The sequence below is a fragment of the Podarcis muralis genome, chromosome 17 (genome assembly GCF_964188315.1).
Source record: "Podarcis muralis chromosome 17, rPodMur119.hap1.1, whole genome shotgun sequence".
NCBI lineage: Eukaryota > Metazoa > Chordata > Lepidosauria > Squamata > Lacertidae > Podarcis > Podarcis muralis.
Genome location: NC_135671.1, coordinates 7,126,102 through 7,145,768, shown reverse-complemented (window position 1 = coordinate 7,145,768; position 19,667 = coordinate 7,126,102). Strand labels below are relative to the sequence as shown.

Sequence of the window (19,667 nt, the reverse complement as noted above, 5' to 3'; positions counted from 1 at the left end):
CATGAGGGCCATCTAGTCCAACCCTCTGTGATGCAGGAATTTTTGGCCCAATTTGGGATTCGAACCCAGGGCCTTAGAATAAAAGTCTCATGCTCTACCAACTGAGCTATTCCCTGTATTGAATCATGTACAGTTGTACCTTGGAAGTCAAAGGGAATCTGTTCCGGAAGTCCGTTTGACTTCCAAAACATTTGCAAACCAAAGCACGGCTTTTGATTGGCTGCAGGAAGCTCCAGCAGTCAATCGGAAGCTGCAGAAGCCATGTCGGACGTTCGGGCTCTAAAGAATGTTTGCAAACCGGAACAATCACTTCCGGGTTTGTGGCGTTTGGGAGCCAAAATGCCCGAGTACCAAGGCCAGTGCTTTTTTTCTGGGGGATGCAGGGGTACGCATACCCCTAAACGTTTTGTGAATCTAAGTTTGGCCTCATTGAGGGGCAGTATTTCAATATAGTGGTACCTCGGGTTACATACGCTTCAGGTTACAAAGCTTCAGGTTACAGACTCCGCTAACCCAGAAATAGTACCTCGGGTTAAGAACTTTGTTTCCATTCTTAACCTGAAACTGTTCTTAACCTGAAGCACCACTTTAGCTAATGGGACCTCCTGCTGCTGCCACGCCGCTAGAGCCCGATTTCTGTTCTTATCCGGAAGCAAAGTTCTTAACCTGAAGCACTATTTCTGGCTTATTGGAGTGTGTAACCTGAAGCATATGTAACCTGAGGTACCACTGTACATTACAAGCATTACTCATACCCTGCCAAAGTTTTTAGTTGTTTACAGTACTCTCTTAGGTAATTTTTAAATTTCTCCCATTCCTTATTAAAGTTTCTCTCTTCCTGGTTTCTGAATTTCCCAATCATTTTCACCATTTCCGTGTAGTCCATCATCTTCATCAGCCATTTGTCTCTGGTTGGGACTTTATCTTCTTTCCATCTCTGGGCCAGAAGTATCCGCGCTGCTGTCGTCAAGTGCATAAATAGTCGTTTCTGCTCCTTTGGTATCTACATGCGACTGCTTTTGATTCAGAATGCAGGAGCCAGACTCTTGTCTGGTGTGATATGCTTAGACAAGATGAGCAGCCAGTCTTATTTGATCTTCATTTAGGGTAAAGGTAAAGGTAAAGGGACCCCTGACCATTAGGTCCAGTCGCGGACGACTCTGGAGTTGCAGCACTCATCTCACTTTACTGGCTAAGGGAGCCGGCGTACAGCTTCCGGGTCATGTGGCCAGCATGACTAAGCCACTTCTGGAGAACCAGAGCAGCGCACGGAAACGCCGTTTACCTTCCCGCCGGAGCGGTACCTATTTATCTCCTTGGACTTTGACATGCTTTCAAACAGCTTGGTTGGCAGGAGCAGGGACTGAGCAACGGGAGCTCACCCCATCGCAGGGATTCGACCTTCTGATCGGCAAGCCCTAGGCTCTGTGGTTTAACCCACAGTGCCACCCGCATTTAGGGTTGTTGTTGTTTAGTCATTTAGTCGTGTCCGACTCTTCGTGACCCCATGGACCAGAGCACGCCAGGCACTCCTGTCTTCCCCTGCCTCCTGCAGTTTGGTCAAACTCATGCTGGTAGCTTCGCGAACACTATCCAGCCATCTTGTCCTCTGTCGTCTCCTTCTCCTTGTGCACTCCATCTTTCCCAACATCAGGGTCTTTTCCAGGGAGTCTTCTCTTCTCATGAGGTGGCCAAAGTACTGGAGTCTCAGCTTCAGGATCTGTCCTTCCACTGAGCACTCAGGGCTGATTTCCTTCAGAATGGAGAGGTTTGATCTTCTTGCAGTCCATGGGACTCTCAAGAGTCTCCTCAAGCAGCATTTAGGGTAGACAGGTGCTAAAACAGGGTTTCCCAAACTTGGGTCTCCTGCTGTTGGGACTACAATACCCATCATCCCTGACCACTGGTCCTGCCCTCTATGGATGATGGGAGTTGTAGTCCAACAACAATTGGAGACCACAGTGTTTGGGGAACTCTGTTCTAAAAAGAGGATAGGGCTCATTCCCCTTTAAGAGTTGTGCAGAAGATGCCATTTCAGCAGGTGTAGCTTTTCATGCAAATTGGAGTGCTGAAATTCCCTCTTGTGCACTATTAAAGGTAGAGGAGCCCTGTCCTCTCTCTAGCACCCAGACAGCAGACTGATCCTCTCAGCCTGATGGAAAGGACTCGGGGAAATTTAAAATGGTTTTGTTTAAGGTGCGGCATCTCCACTGAGAATAGCTTCAGAGTGGAGAAAAGGAAACATGTCTTCCCACAGTACATAACTAAGATATGCAACTCAGGATTGTGGCATGCACTGCAGTTGTGGGCACTAGTTTCCATGTTGTAGTTTTTTAAAAGTGGCTTGGCCCATATAAAAGGAAGAGATGGGCGGAAGGAGGAAATCAAAATATGCTCAGCAATTTTACTGCTACATTCTGCAAGCCAACCTGCCAGCTAGATGTGTATATTTGGGAACTTCTGTTTAGCATGCCCTTCCTTTGTCAATAAATAATAATAGAGAGGTTTGTCGCCCCCCCCCCCCTAATTCTGGGAGATGTATGTCTACTGCTTAGCTTACTTTAGCAGGAAAACAATGTGAAACCCTGGACTCTTAGAGGGGCACCATTTATTTTTGAATCAGCATTTTGCAACATCCGAAAGTTTGGCAAAACAGCTTACAAAATGGTGAGAGTATTCTTAAAGCAGTTGAATTACTTACCATCTCCTGCGCAAGTAGTCTATGGAAACATAATTCCCCCATTTTTAAAAATACAATACCACTGCTAGGCAGAGAGAGAGAGAGAGGCTGGCTTAAGGACAAACAAACATCTTTTCAGGACTTCATGCAGATGGGCAGCCAGTGCAGATGTTTTAACAATGGTTTTCTATTGTCGGCCATGTGCCCCAATCAGCACTCTGGCTACTGCATTTGTTCTGGCCGGACGCCAAGGGCCTTCTGGCAGTTCCCTCATTGCGAGAAGCAAAGCTACAGGGAACCAGGCAGAGGGCCTTCTCGGTTGTGGCGCCCGCCCTGTGGAACGCCCTCCCATCAGATGTCAAAGAGATAAACAACTACCTGACATTCAGAAGACATCTTAAGGCAGCCCTGTTCAGGGAAGTTTTTAATCTGTGATATTTTACTGTATCTTTGGTTTTTATGGAAGCCGCCCAGAGTGGCTGGGGAAACCCAGCCAGATGGGCGGGGTACAAATAAATTATTATTATTATTATTATTATTATTATTATTATTATTATTATTATTATTATGCACCTACAGGAACTTCCAAACCACGTCCAAGGGCAGCCCCACAAAGAGCGCATTATAGTAATTCAGCCCTGAGGACCCCAAAGCATCAACTACAGGGGTCAGGCTACTAATATGAACAGTCATTTCTGACCAGAAAGAAGGCACTCAACTTCCTTCCTTTCAGCAGTTCAATTAAGAATCAGGGAGCTGGTGGTGTTTTTCTGTTGCTCCTGTTATTAAAGGATTGGGAGTTAGGAATGCTTACTGTTAAATCACCCAGCAATCTCCCAGTGAATCCAGATGTGCCTTCTGTCCACCCCGGCCTAACCCAACTATTTCAGAAATTCAGGTCTGAGCCAAAGACTCTGAGGAAAAGTTGGATTTTGACAAGGGGTTTGAAGGACTAATGTTATTCTTCCTGCTCACTTGTTTGAATGAAGATTTCAGATAAATATTCAGTTCTACGCAGAGTTTTGTGCAAATGTACAAGCAAACAGGGACGCGGGTGGCGCTGTGGGTAAAAGCCTCAGCGCCTAGGGCTTGCCGATCGCATGGTCGGCGGTTCGAATCCCCGCGGCGGGGTGAGCTCCCATCTTTCGGTCCCAGCTCCTGCCCACCTAGCAGTTCAAAAGCACCCCTAAGTGCAAGTAGATAAATGGTACCGCTTTATAGCGGGAAGGTAAACGGTGTTTCCGTGTGCTGCGCTGGTGCTGGCTCGCCAGAGCAGCTTTGTCACGCTGGCCACGTGACCCGGAAGTGTCTCCGGACAGCGCTGGCCCCCAGCCTCTTAAGTGAGATGGGCGCACAACCCTGGAGTCTGTCAAGACTGGCCCATATGGGCAGGGGTACCTTTACCTTTTACCTTTACAAGCAAACACTCTGAGCTGCTCACAGAACTGTAGGTATTAATCCTAACCTGAAACCATCATAATCTTAGTTCATTTTGACTCTGGAAAATCATTTCCCCAGGTTTTCTGTTCGTTTGGGCAGGACTAAAATGATATGTGTACACTGTGATGACGAATGATGTCTCTCTTAAACTACTTTCAGCTCTGTCTAAAACTAATGTCTCTTTCCAGCTGCACAGACAGAGTCCTCTATTTCTTTTCTTTTTAGATGCAAGAGAATCTTGTGGTCATGGGCTAAGTGACATTTAAAACCTTCCATTATTTCCTTTTCATGCTATAGAATCAGATAAATACCCATTCGGCCATGCATTATACTGCCCTACAGGTAAACGGAGGGGAACCTAATTCCACCTGGGCAGCTGAGCATAATTTATCTGGAACTGTGCCGTAAATCACCCGCCCCTCTTGTTACTGGCTTAAGAGAAACCAGAGAAGCCTAAACCAGACCTTCACCATTCAGGAGAGGCAGTGTGGTGTAGTGGTTAAGAGTCACGTAATTTGGGGAACCGGGTTCGCATCTCCGCTCTTCCACATGCAGCTGCTGGGTGACCTTGGGCTAGTCACACTTCTCTGAAGTCTCTCAGCCCCACTCACCTCACAGAGTGTTTGTTGTGGGGGAGGAAGGGAAAGGAGAATGTTAGCCGCTTTGAGACTCCTGAAGGGAAGTGAAAGGCGGGATATCAAATCCAAACTCCTCCTCCTCCTCCTCCTCCTCCTCCTCCTCCTCCTCCTCCTCCTCCTCTTCTTCTTCTTCTTCTTCTTCTTCTTCTTCTTCTTCTTCTTCTGGATGAAATGTAGACAGAAAGACAAAAATATTAAGTCACCCTCTTTGTCCCATCCTATTGTTGTTGTTGTTGTTGTTGTTTAGTCATTTAGTCATGTCCGACTCTTTGTGACCCCATGGACCAGAGCATGCCAGGCACTCCTGTCTTCTACTGCCTCTCGCAGTTTGGTCAAACTCATGCTGGTAACTTCGACAACACTATCCAACCATCTCGTCCTCTGTCGTCCCCTTCTCCCAACATCAGGGTCTTTTCCAGGGAGTCTTCTCTTCTCTTCATGAGTTTGACCAAACTGCGGGAGGCAGTGGAAGACAGGAGTGCCTGGCGTGCTCTGGTCCATGGGGTCACGAAGAGTCGGACACAACTAAATGACTAAACAACAACAATTTTGACAAATAATTTGCTGGGGTAAATCCTCTCCCATTATCTTTTATTGCTGGGTGTTTATTCATCTTGCTCACGTGGCATTGCCGTGATCTGGGTTTATGGATCTGGTCCGAAGCCTGGGCGTGGTCTAGGGCCATGGCATGACCCCATTGGGGGCCATGACACAACCCCATCGGGGACCCTGGGGGTGTCCCAATTTGATGTATATCATAGGGCTCCCCCTACTGGTGGTTTACCCTTATGAGACTCCCTGCAGATGGCCAGGAGTCAGATGTAGTCAGGTTTCACCCAATGCCTAAGCCAAACCGCTCACATCTGTAACCAATAAAGTTGGTACCTATTTTATCCCATTAACCTAAACATTCGTGTCCGTGTGTTTATTATCTAAGGGAACTGCGGGGCCTGGGGCCTCTCCACGCAGTGGGTATTCTGTGACACCGACTGCTTCCTGCTTTTGTGCTGCTCTATTGGTTTTGAGAGAGTCAAAGCCACTCCCTTGATGTGAATGAGTTTACCAGCTGCAGAAGTAAAGCCTGTAGCCAAAACCAACAACAAAGGAACAACAACAGCAGAGAAAATACCCTTCCTAGATTTTTGTGAAGGAGAGAGCAGACCACCTAGGGAAAGTGTTATTTTTAATAAAAAGCAATCTGGAAATTAAAAGCAAGGTGTTCCCTGAAATAACACAAGCGGCACAGCGGCACAGTGTACGTTAAATCAAACCCCCCATTTTTAATTGACTGCTCATTGAGGCATTAATATAAACTAGGGAAATGGGGACCCACCTCCCATAATTATGGGAGCTACAGTTTACCTGCAAAGGGCTACAATTCCCAGCACCCTTAAACTACAGTTCCCATGATTTTTGGGGTTTGTCTAGGCAGTGGCATAGTGTGGGTTTTTGGCACCCATAGTGGGTGTATGTTAGCATGCCAGGGGTGGGGTGCAGAGGGTGAACAACGCTCTCCAGGGCCAATGACACTGGATTCTGAGAGGGCACAAGAGGGTGCCCCCAGGTGCCCCCAAGGCAGGCACCCTGTGGGGAAGCAAGCTGTACTGGGGCCAGGCCTTTGGGGCTGGGGCCTCTGTCTCCCACAGAGAGAGGAGACAGACCATGGTCCCACTTGGTTCTGGTGTGGGGGGAACTCGGACGACCAATGTTTGCTTAATTTTTTGTGAGCCGCCTTGAGTCCCAGTTCTGGGGGGAAATCAGAATATAGTGGTACCTCGGGTTACACATGCTTCAGGTTACAGACACTTTAGGTTTCAGACTCTGCTAACCCAGAAATAGTACCTCGGGTTAAGAACTTTACCTCAGGATGAGAACCAAAATCGTGGCACGGCGGCAGCAGGAGGCCCCATTAGCTAAAGTGGTGCTTCAGGTTAAGAACAGTTTCAGGCTAAGAACGGACCTCCGGAATGAAATAAGTTCTTAGCCACTTAATTTGTTCCGGAGGTCTGTTCTTTTTTTTTTTTTTTATAAATTTTTTATTGCGTTTCTTTCCATAGTTTTACAAGTTACAAACAAATAAAATGATTGCAAGAAACAAATTTTTCCTTTTTTTTTAACCACAAAAACAAACAAAAAACAACTTGGACTTCCCCACCCCTTCCGGTTCTGCGTTCTTTAAGTTAACAATGTCAGCATTTTGTTACCTTATTTCGTACCTTATTGTAACTTTCAAATGTTATGTACCCAAATTCAATATATTATATCTCAATTTCAATACCTTTAAAATAAACATAACATGTTCGATTCAAATTGTCTCCTTTTCTCTTTTGTCACTTATTTTACAATTTACTTAACCATAATTGCTAAAGCATAACATTTCCTTATCATGCACTGTCTTAAGATTCATACAGCTTGTAATATTTTTGCAAATAATCTTTAAATTTTTTCCAGTCCTCCTCAATTGTTTCTTTATCCAGATCTCGGATTCTGCCGGTCAGTTCAGCTATCTCCATATAGTCCATCAACTGTGTCTGCCATTCCTCCAGCGTGGGCAAATCTTGTGTCTTCCAGCTCTTTGCAATGAGTATTCTTGCTGCTGTGCTAGCATACATAAACAAAGTTCTGTCTTTCTTTGACATTTTCTGGTCCACCATGCCCAGCAGCATGGAGGTCTGTTCTTAACCTGAAGCACCACTTTAGCTAATGGGGCCTCCTGCTGCCGCCACACCACCGGAGCACAATTTCTGTTCTCATCCTGAAGCAAAGTTCTTAACCTGAAGCACTATTTCTGGGTTAGCGGAGTCTGTAACCTGAAGCGTATGTAACCTGAGGTACCACTGTAATAACATTAGCCATTGTATTTTCTTTCTATGCTAGAAAACATACCAGTGGCTACAATGGGTGCCTTTTGCAGAGTGGGCAGCTGAACCCAAACTGCCTAGTTTGGTTTAACACTCTTACGCAGTTGTAAATTTGTCTATTTCTAAAGTGTGGCTTCACTCTATTTCTGCAGGCACCACAAGTGCGTTGCTCTCCAGCATTCCTCTTGACTTTTCTGGTCCAGTGTAACTCTAGCTGCTTCTTTACATTAGATGACATTTCCGTGACATTTATACAAACCTTCCTGCTGGGTGTGTTCCGCTTTTTTGTTCTGTCCTATTGAAAGGAAGAAAAGAAAGGTTGTTCTGCTGGTTGTGGGGTAGCAGGCTAATCACCTTAGGAGTACAGAAACTCCAGTGGCTAATTCATACTCTATTACGCTTTAAAATCACTTTTTGCCTCTGACTCAGTCCGGTCAGCTGGTCTGTCTGTGCTATTATGTGGGCAAAATGAATTGCCATTGGAAATAACAGAGGAGAGTCTTTGAATGAAAGATTTGTTTGTTTGTTTGTTTATTAGATTTCTTGTCCGCTCTTTACCATAACATCCCAGGGGTGGGTTACAACAGCAAAATACACAATTGTAAAATAAATAAAATAGTTGCAGCCACAAAGCACAGAAAGTGTAAAAACAATTAGAAACAGTTTCATATGCAGATTCCAAAAACACAAACAATACAAGCATTTAAATTTAGACCCAATGTTGACAGGAATCCACAGGGACCTTTAACAAGGTCTAAAACAGGGAAGAAGATAAAGTCCTGACCGGAGAAGAATGTTGATGGATTATGGCGAAATGGCTAAAGTGACCGGAAGAATCAGAAATCAGGAAGACCTAAATTTTAATAAGGAATGGGGAAATGTTATAACATCTTAAAGACCATTGTAAACAGTTGAAACTGTTAGTAGGATTGGAACATCACTTGTAGTTTAATGGTGAATTTTGGATACAATGGAGAGATAAAAGATTTGGATTATTATGAAAGATGCAGGAGGAAATGATTAACACACACACACACACACACACACACACACACGTGGTACCTCGGGTTAAGTACTTAATTCGTTCCGGAGGTCCGTACTTAACTTGAAACTGTTCTTAACCCGAAGCACCACTTTAGCTAATGGGGCCTCCTGCTGCCGCCGCACCGCTGGAGCACAATTTCTGTTCTCATCCTGAAGCAAAGTTCTTAACCTGAGGTACTATTTCTGGGTTAGCAGAGTCTGTAACCTGAAGCGTATGTAACCTGAGGTACCACTGTATATATATACCAGGGACTTTCAGGCTCAGATAATGGCCCCACTGAGAAAGCCACCAAGCAACACAATCTAAATAATGACCTTTTAACAGAGAACTACACAAAAACACCCTGCCATGAGGGGAACGAAAGGGGAACCTGAGACGCAATATGAAACAAACCAACAACTCTCAGCCCACGAACGACACAGCACACAGTCAAGAAAGCCAAAATGGCGATGAGCAAGGAGAAGGCGGAAATAAATAAAACCACTACGACCTCACAAAGTGAGCGAGCACCATCCCAACCAGACCTGAAGGAACTCAAACAGAGAGTAACAGAAACTATCTAAGGCTCCCTAATGGACTCGCTGCACCAAGCTTGGAAGGACTTAAAGACTCCCTTGGAGCAACAGGTCAAGGTTGAGACTCTTACTGGCACCCTGGAGAAGAGGAAACAGATACAGTGGTACCTCGGGTTAAGAACTTAATTCGTTCTGGAGGTCCGTTCTTAACCAGAAACTGTTCTAAGCCAGAGGTACCACTTTAGCTAATGGGGCCTCCAGCTGCTGCCGTGCCGCCAAAGCACGATTTCTGTCCTCATCCTGAATCAAAGTTCTTAACCTGAGGTATTTCTGGGTTAGTGGAGTCTGTATCCTGAAGCGTATGTAACCTGAAGCGTATGTAACCCGAGGTACCACTGTACTGGCGCTGAAAATCTGTGTTGTGAAATTATAGCAATAGTTTGAACACTTCCGAAATCTATTCCACAACAAGGAGTACTTCTTTTCATGCTACCACAACAACAACAAAAAAACTCCTGGATAATGTGCCCAATGTTTCTGTTGCTCTAAGGATCCTTCTCAAACTTACCGGGAAACCACACACAGTGGGGAATGAACACAGTTTCTCAAAGCTCAGATTTGTAAAAATATAGGCTCAACAGCGTTGCCACAGAGCCCAGTTGGCTTGGCAACAATATCAATGGAAGATGCCAACTTGGCCTCGAGGAATCTGAGACAGAATTTGCAAAGGAAAAGGCATGCAAAGTGAGGTTCTGGTGTACTTGAAATCGAAACTTTTAAGAGGCTGAGACAATTCACAGGATCGTTCAAAACGATTTGTGTGCCAAACATATTCTTTTGTATTTGAAAAAAAAGCACTGTACTCAAAGACTGTTAGCAACGCGGGTGTGTGGTGTGCAAGCAATTCGTCGAGGGCGCAAAATAGCCAGGCACCCGCAGTGCGCATACCCTAGAAAACGTCTGTTTCTACGGGATCTTTTCCAATTCTGGCAAACAGGTTGAGGATGTGAGCGACGATGTGAGCGATGGCGACCGTTCTCTGGCCTCCAGGGGGCTTTGTGCTCGCTTATTCCGAGAGAGCCTCGCCCTGATTTTGCCCCCGGGGCATAGAAGCGCTTTATAAACAGCAAGCCCTGCCAGCGCATGTGAGGAGAAGGCGGTGTCTCGCCCCAAATATGCCCGCGCCCGCCCTTCCTCCTCCCTCTGCCCCGACGTGACCCTCCCTGCGAAAAATGGAAATGAATCGGGAGGAGCCGAGAGGAGAGTAGCGGGCCAGACCCGGGAGTGCGCGCTCCTCGGCTAGACAAGACCATCCCTCTTCTCTCCCAAACAGAGGGAGGGGGGCGGCCTGTGCGCTCCACCATCTTCCGGTTTGGAGATCTCCAAGCAGAGCCATGGAGGACTTCTGGTAAGTCCGAGCAGCCGAGCTGTGGGGCAGGGGATTTGTGCAGGCAGGATGGCGGAAACTGGGGTGTGGATGCCAGCTGCCTCGCTGCCGCTTCTTTGCCTGGCGCTGCGTCGCCAGGATCCTGCAAGAAAGCGTAAAAATCTGACGCGCGCCAGGCGAAACACTGGGAAGAAGGCAAGACACGTGTTGCTGCTAAACTACGTGAAGACGGCAAGGCACGTGTTGCCACAGGAGCCAACTCCGAGGGGCCGAGGTCACTTCAGCCTCTCCAATCAAATATATGAGCCCCCCCCCCCCGCCCAAGTTGCTGGGCATTGCCTTTCAAATGGTGTGTGTAGCATGGGAGCCAACTCCGAGGAGCCGTGGGGGGTCTTCGCTGCCCCCATAAAAGTTGATGGGCATTGCCATTCAAAGGCTGAGTGTCCACCACATCCTGTAATCGATTATGCAGGGCGGGGTTTACCTGCCCCCCCTCCCGGTTTTGATTCTATTTGACACCCCTACGTGTCGCCTTCCAAACCCCACCGCGAACCGGTTGCTGTTTAGGCGCGACCCTGCACGTGTCTTACTCAAAAGTAAGCCCCACTAAGGCCAGTGGAGTTTACTCCCAGGGAAAATGGGTAGTGCATCGCTGTTCTTGGTGGTGCTGCGGTGAAACCCGTGAGAAGCCTCCCGTTACTTGTCAGGAGTTTGTTTTTATTCTTGGCTTGTTTTGAATCTCTTTGAAACTTAATCTTTGATGGAAATAAGAAAGGATGGGGCGCCACGGAGAGCGTTCACCCTTTTCTCAGAGCCAGGGTGGGTTGGGGGCTAGCCAGGTTTTTTTGCCCCAGTGAAGCCCCCGGAAGGGCACCATTGAGGCTCCCAGCCTTTGTGTGTACCCAAATGCCCGTGGGTTTTTGGTTTTTTTGCCAAACTGGGTTTTTGACCCGGGTGGAGCCTCCGTTCTCCCCTGCTAGCTGTGTTTGCAAATGACATTGCCCTTCCCCAATTGCTTTTCTTTCCCGAACGAAATCTATTTATAGAAACGTGCGCACATATATGGGGATGTATGGAAAACATATTTCTCTCTCATGCTCCTTCTGTTTGACACGGGGATATATAGGGAAGAGGTCAGGGAAAGGGAGATCTTTAGGTAAGGAACTTTTGTCATTTGGCCAGAAAGGAAACATCTTAACAGCCTAATTCTGTGTAGTTACTTCTGTAATTCCACCAGTCAACGAGTGCTTTCCAAAGGAAAGGACAAGGGGCCCCTGTTCTATAGCGCCAAGAATTTTCAGTCTGAAGTTGAACACAGAAGAATCAAGAGGAAAGAGAGGCAGAAATAAGCAGGAGAGGAGCATGGAAACTCATGGGGCTAAGATTTTTAGCTCCTTTTTCTCAAACTTAAGGCAGGAGAAATCTGATGCCAATCTGTTTTCGATTCTGTCCAGCGAATGAAAATTACCGTATTTTCGCTCTATAAGACGCACCAGACCACAAGACGCACCTAGTTTTTGGAGGAGGAAAACAAGAAAAAAAATATTCTGAATCTCAGAAGCCAGAACAGCAAGAGGGATCGCTACACAGTGAAAGGAGCAATCCCTCTTGCTGTTCTGGCTTCTGGGATAGCTGCGCAGCCTGCATTCGCTCCATAAGACGCACACACATTTCCCCTTACTTTTTAGGAGGGAAAAAGTGAGTCTTATAGAGCAAAAAATACAGTATGTTTTAAAGGTCATACTGGTAGTGGGTTGAGTCCATTATGTTTTGTTCTAAGCTTCTTCTTCTTCTTCTTCTTCTTCTTCTTCTTCTTCTTCTTCGGCAATCACTCGTAGCCGAGTAAAATTGTCTTCCATGAACACGGTCTTTACAGTGAGTCCGTAAGTGACCTTGGAGGCCAATTCTGGATCCTCACATCCTTCCACATTGGGTACATAGGTTTCTGGGCGGGAGTTGATCACGGTGAGGGTATGTCAAGCGTGCCTTCCTCTTAGCATGTTTCTTCTTTCTGTCCTGAGTTTGAGCTTCTTCAAAGCCCATGACACCTTTGGTAAAGGCTGTTCTCCAACTGGAGCACTCGTAGCAGGCCAGGGTTCCCCAGTTGTCAGTGTTTATACTACATTTTAAAAGATTTACCTTGAGAAAGTCTTTACACCTCTTTTGTTGACCACCAGCATGATGCTTTCCATTTTTAAAGTTTGTAATAGAGTAGTTGGGATGCGGGTGGCTCTGTGGGTTAAACCACAAAGCCTAGGACTTGCCGATCAGAAGGTCGGTGGTTTGAATCCCCGCGACGGAGTGAGCTCCCATTGCTCGGTCCCTGCTCCTGCCAACCTAGCAGTTTAAAAGGACGTTAAAGTGCAAGTAGATAAATAGGTACCGCTCCGGTGGGAAGGTAAACGGTGTTTCCGTGCACTGCTCTGATTCGCCAGAAGCGGCTTGGTCTTGCTGGCCACATGATCCAGAAGCTGTACACCAGCTCCCTCAGCCAATAAAGCGAGATGAGTGCTGCAACCCCAGAGTCGGTCACGACTGGACCTAATGGTCAGGGGCCCCTTTACCTTACCTAATAGAGTAGTTGCTTCGGAAGACGATAATCAGGCATCCGAGCAACATGACCAGTCCAGCGAAGTTGATGTTGAAGAATTAATAGTACCTGTTTGTCAGCATTTTCATTTATAAATTCAACCATATGTTGCAACTGGCAAACTTCTTAGTAACAACTGATTGGGCTCCCCCTCCCCCTGCATCCTGTGTTAGACAATCTATACTTATCCACAACTGTTTGGAGCTAAAAATAAATACAGTTAACTTTCTGCCATGATTTGTTGTTCTTTGGGAACCATCACTATTTTAATGTTATTATTATTATTTGTTAAATTTGTATACTGCCCTTCATCTGAAAATCTCAGGGCAGTTCACACCACAAAGTACATAATAAAAACAAGAACAAACCAATAGCCTCCTCTCTCACAAGCACATTTAAAAGGACGTAGACAGTTGATCAGCAAAAGGCTTTTTTTGAAGAGGAATTTCCCCACCCTGGTGCCTGCCTATTCATTCATTCATTCATTCATTCATTCATTCATTCATTCATTCCCCACCCATCTGCCTGGGTTTCCCCAGCCACTCTGGGTGGCTCCCAACAGAATATTAAAAATACAATCAAATGTTTAAAACATCCCTAAGCAGGGTTGCCTTCAGATGTCTTCTAAAAGTCAGATAGCCGTTTATTTCCTTGACATCTGACGGGAGGGCGTTCCACAGGGTGGAACTGAGAAGACTCTCTGCCTGGTTCCCTATAACCTCACTTCTCACAGTGAGGGAACCGCCAGAAGGCCCTCAGAGCTGGACCTCAGTGTCCGGGTTGGACGATGGGGGTGGGGACGCCCCTTCAGGTATACTGGGCCGAGGCCGTAATCATGAAGGCACTAGATGAACCACCCTGGGGAGAACATTCCACAAGTAGGGAGCCACTGCAAAAAAGGCCCGTTCTCATGTTTCCACCCTCTGGACCTCTCATGGAGGAGACAGATGAAGAGGGGCCTCAGATGATTATTATTATTGTGGGTTAGTGGAGTCTGTAACCTGAAGTGTATGTAACCTGAGGTACCACTGTACGGTGGGCTTCCCTAGACCATCAACACCCTTAGAAAATGAGTTCCAGAGATACAGTCCGTACCTGCAGGAAGGGGCTGGTCTCACAACTGCATTAGATACTGTTGAATGTGAAATGTGGTTTCCAGGTCTTCAGAGGGTTTTTTTCCTGAGACAGGTCTGGGAGAAAGCTTTTCTGATTAAACCTGGGGCTCCCATTGGACCGCTGCACCACAAAAAAGACAATCTCAGCCTCAGTGAGCAAAGCCTGTCTTAAACTAATTTACCACTAGCACTCACTCCAGTAAAATTAACCCATCCCTATCACCTGAGTGGGACGCAGGTGGCGCTGTGGGTAAAAGCCTCAGCGCCTAGGACTTGCCGATCAGAAGGTCGGCGGTTCGAATCCCCATGGCGGGGTGTGCTCCCGTTGCTCAGTCCCAGCGCCTGCCAACCTAGCAGTTCGAAAGCACCCCCAGGTGCAAGTAGATAAATAGGGACCGCTTACTAGCGGGAAGGTAAACGGCGTTCCGTGTGCTGCGCTGGCTCGCCAGATGCAGCTTGTCACGCTGGCCACGTGACCCGGAAGTGTCTGCGGACAGCGCTGGCCCCCGGCCTCTTAAGTGAGATGAGCGCACAACTCTAGAGTCTGTCAAGACTGGCCCGTACGGGCAGGGGTACCTTTACCTTTACCTTATCACCTGAGTGCCGGAAGAGATGCTCAGAACAGTCCTGCAGGTACGGACTGTTCCTCTAGCTTTGATCATATTTCTAAAATATGTAAGCAGATCATCCTGTAAGCAGCTCGTTTTGCTCTCCCCTGCCCCCAAACTCCTTCTTGGAAATCCTCTTGGCTGCAGGCAGCAAAAGGTCCTCTGTTTTTCTTTTATTGAAAATTGGCACAAGCAGGTTTGACATCTCAGTTTCATGGAAAAATTAACGCACGATACGTGGAAAATAAATCTAATAGATTTAGACATGATATGGTTTTCATTCCTAACTTTCATAACTTTTGAGAATTCACAACCTCCCACCACTCACCCTGGATTTTGGAAGGAGCTGTATTAGATAGTTGTTTTTACTTTTGGCTTGATTTTAAGGCTCGTCAATTGTTTCCAGTCATGTATTTTAACAATTATGCATTAGAGATCTGAAACTGTGCGTTTTGTTACGGTTCTCCATTGTGATGCAATTTGCAAAATAGAACGAAAAGTGAGCGATGGTGGGATAAGCTCCCCTGTGTGTTCTTTTAAGAAAATTAGTTGAGAAAACCAGTCTGGTTCCCGCCTCTTATAAACAGTATTTCTAGCTACATAAGAATCTCATACTAATTCAAAATAAAGTCCCTTTGCACTAAATACGTGCATTGGGTTGCTCCCCAAAGTTTTTCCTTTTATATTGCGTACAATGACAGTAGTGAATGCCTGATTCCAGTTCTGGATTGATAACAGTTCTTGTGGGTTTTCTTACCGCAACACAGCGCAGTGCCAGTGAGAGATTTCCTCCCATTAACAATAGCAGGAAGAAGAAGGAAAGTCAGTTGTGACTAGGGTCATGCCAGTGGTGTAGACTTCCTCATTTGGCAGACTTCCTCCATCTGTCTCCAGTCGTCTCCTGCTACAGCAGCTACCTGACAGGAAAAGCCACCACACAGGACCAAATATCAGCGCTGGTTTCACCCTCCATGTTCCTGAAGTGAGCGCCAAAATAGCCCACTCAGTATGCCTGAGAATCTAGAACAGAGGTTGCGTGTCAAGGTCCGCAAGCCACCCCAAATAAACTCACACTTCACACATCAATTTTTGTTTAAGGTTTTTAGCATGATTTTGGCCACAACTTTATTTAAATACACACACGTGAGTGGTTGCTTAGGCATTGGTTACGACTATCTGTCCTTGCCCCAGGGACAGAACTGACTTCCGGATTCCAGCGGAAACCAGTCAGGGAAACAATTTTTGGGGAGAAAATGAAGCTGGGCCTCAGTCCCTCACTTTTCACCCGCATGCTCCTGGTGGCTTGCACGGCCCAAGTCTGATGCCAGGGACTTGGATGAAAGAATGACAAGCCCCCAGATTCCTTTAACGGAATTCCCTTTCAGCACCACCATTGGAGGGGTAGGCACTTACCCCTCCACCAACCAATTTGAACCAATGCCTAACCGCCAACCTTACAAGTTGTGACAATTTGCTACGCAGTAGGCAAAAACCAAATGGCACCAGCCAATCAGCCAAATGGACAAAATTCCTACCAGGCCCCTGCCCCAAAAGCATAGCAAGGTCAGAGGACAACAACCCCCCCCTTTTCAGGGAGCGTGGGCGGGTGATCCGGTGCATGCAGCCCAAGAGGACGCCCAAGGCTACGTGTCCAGTATTTAAAACCTTTGACCCCTCCTTCAAATTGGCAACATCAAAATCTCCCCAGGGACTCGAATTATCCACTCACTGCTTGTGGCCATCCAAACGTAGCCACCCAGCAACAGTGGGGCGACCTACTGGCCCCCACCGCAACACGTGCTCTCTGTTAGGGAGAACACGCTTTCCCAAACTTTTTCAGGTCCCCATCTCCTTGGTTCCAAAAACTCATCCCCACTGCCCTCTATCTCATAATAAGAATTGTTCAGAACATGACCCACTAAGGAAGAGAGATAAAATTCAAAACAGCAACAATTAATTGCACGTTCATTCAAAATCCCATTAAAACTATCAGTCAACAATGAGACTTCCGGGTTTTGGCACACACACACAAAAGAGACTTCCAATGTCAGGGTTGTGGGTTTGAGTCCCAGCACCAGGCAAAAGATTCCTGCATTGCAGGAGGTTGGACTGAATGACCCCTGTGGTCCCTTTAAACTCTACTCTACAATTCTATGTTTCTATGAAAACCAATGAACTTGATCTGGTGATGCCAGCTTTTCAGTCACTTATTGTGCTGGTCCTGAGGGTTAACCGTGCAGCGAGGTCTGAGTCCAGTCCGAGTTCAAGGGTGTGGTATGGAGGCTGTCCGCCAAAGCTGAAGCTGCGTCCAAGGCAGGGAGTCGGGTGAGGTCAGGAACTCTGGCAGGAGAGCAGGACAGGGTGCAGGCAGGAACTGGCTACCAACAATGTTGCTCCCGCAACCTGGGACTGGGCCGGCTGGCTTTTATCTCCCCCAAGGCATAGGGTGGCCCCGGTCCACAGGTGAGTCGCCTCTCCTGGCCTGGAGGCGAGCACTCCTCCTGCGGGAACTTAGTTCCCTCCACCTCTCTGCCCTGAGCCTCTGCAGCTCAGGAGAGGCTGGAGGGTTACCGGACCCAGAGGCAACCTCACCTTCCCCTGACGGGGCTGAGAGTGGAGCACCTGCAGGCAATGGGTCCTCCATCACCTCAGGAGCTAGAGCAGACTCAGCTGGTCCCTGCACCTGAGGACCCAGCACAGGTGAGGACCCTTCAGGCTCAAGCCCCAGCCCCAGCTCAGCTGGTTCTGGAGGCAGGGACTCCTGTGCAGTGGCGTAGTGTGGGGGGTGCAGGGGGGCCCGGCCGCACCGGCCGCAACATCTGGGGGGGCGCGCTCGCACTCGCAGCTCTCTGCCCCTACTTGGCTCACTCACTCTCTCTCACTTAGGGGAGATTACTTGCCTTGCCCCGGGTCAAGGCAAGTAATCACTTAAGATTACTTGCCTTGCCCCGGGTACTGACAATCCACGCTACGCCACTGCTCCTGTGCAGGCTGGGATTCCTCAGGTTCAGCCTCCGAGTTCGAATCCCAGGCCATCACACTTATGCCTCCAGGACCTCACTGCCCTCCTGCCTCTAAATACCCCCCACTAGGCAATCCCACTGCCCCCCCAGGGCTCAATACCTCTCACTTTGGGAACCACTGGCCTAGTAGCATATGAGGCAATGCCAGATCTCTTTGAGGACATCCGTGTTGGTCCCCATAGAGACACTCCGACATGGAATAACAACACTGCAACAATGGAGTTTGTTTTATATATATTTTTAATGTTGATATATATAATCCCCAGCCCTGGATTTCAAAGAGTTCTTATTTGATTTCAAATGGGCAGGATGCCAGGAGGATGAACAGCTGAGTCCACTTGTTTTTGCAGTCTGTCCTGTCTGATACAGTATTGACTGAGACACTAAGAGCCGAGAGCGTTCAGATCTGAAAATAAAGGAAGCCAAGCCAGCAGGAAGGTGCAGAAAGATACACAGGGCCACAGAGACAACCTTTTCTAAGCTAGTGTTTGCTTGTACACAGTGGGTTGGCATGAGTTGTGATTATTAGTCATCACCACCCAGGGTTAGCAAATAAGGCATAGCATCTAATTTCAGCAAAGCACGAGATGAGATCTCCCACGATATCCTTGTTGATAACATGGTAAAAATGCGGGCTGGTCAATGTTACTGTTAGGTGGCTCAGAAATAAAAAAGCTTTCGTGTGTGGTGCTGTGGTCTAAACCACGGAGCCACTTGGGCTTGCTGATCAAAAGGTCGGTGGTTTAAACCCCTGCGATGGGGTGAGCTCCCATTGCTCTGTCCCAGCTCCTGCCAACCTAGCAGTCCGAAAGCACACCAGTGCAAGTAGATAAATAGGTACCACTGCGGTGGGAAGGTAAAATGGCGTTTCCATGCACTCTGGTTTCTGTCACGGTGTTCCGTTGTGCCAGAAGTGGTTTAGTCATGCTGGCCACATGACCCGGAAAGCTGTCTGTGAACAAATGCCGGCTCCCTTGGCCCGAAAGAGAGATGAGTGCCACAACCTCATAGTTGCCTTTGACTAGATTTAACCATCCAGGGATCCTTTACCTTTTTACCTTTATTACCTTAGGTCAGTGTTTCCCAACCACTGTTCCGCGGCACACTAGTGTGCCGCGAGATGTTGCCTGGTGTGCCGCGGGAAAAATTAAAAAATTGAAAGATTTTTTTTTAAAAGTCAAATTTTCGATGGCCCCTGGGGTTCCCTCCCTCCCTCCCGCTCTGCGCCTCCCTCGTCCTCCTCCTCCTCCGGGGAGGCCCTTCCTGGCTCTCGGCCAAGGCTTGGCGGCTGCCACTCACTCACTCGCTCGCCCACCCGTCCCTCCATCCCTGCACCCGGCCTCTCCCCCTCTGTCCCCGGCGCAGGGGCTGCCGGGATCCATAGTCCCCTCGCCCTTGGGCTCCGCGCCCCCGCGGGGTGCGCAAACTTCGTTTCCCAGCGTGGCCTGGCGGGCCGGGCGTTTTGTTTGAAGCACTCTTCTCCCGGCCATGGAATGAGCGCGGCGGTGGCGGCCGGGCGGGCAGGGGCTCTTCCGCGCAGACCCCGCGCAGCCTGCCTGCGCCCCCGCGGAGATCGGGCGGCAGGATGGAGCCCGGGGATCCCCGCGGAGGCGGAGCGGCGGAGGCTGCCCCCCAGGTAGAGCTGCATCGGGGGGGGGGGTTATTTTTGCAATGCTGCATCCGCGCCGGAGGGGACGCATCGGACCGCGGGGAGACCCCTTGGCGGGCGTGCAAGGCAATGCATGCGTGCAGGCGTTGCATGGAG

General features: G+C 48.0%; 1 protein-coding gene across 2 annotated transcripts in view; it reads left to right on the top strand.

Annotated features, from left to right (window-relative positions):
* Positions 1-10,196: 10,196 nt before the first annotated feature.
* Positions 10,197-19,667, top strand: part of LOC114587755 (stimulated by retinoic acid gene 6 protein-like) — a 48,620-nt gene continuing 39,149 nt past the window's right edge. The window contains exon 1 of one of the 2 annotated variants that reach the window (XM_028712450.2): positions 10,197-10,587. In XM_028712450.2, coding sequence (XP_028568283.2) covers positions 10,574-10,587 — 14 coding nt within the window. In that variant the 5' untranslated portion in view covers positions 10,197-10,573. The remainder of the gene's footprint in view (positions 10,588-19,667) is intronic. The other variant, XM_028712449.2, reaches the window with a different exon arrangement.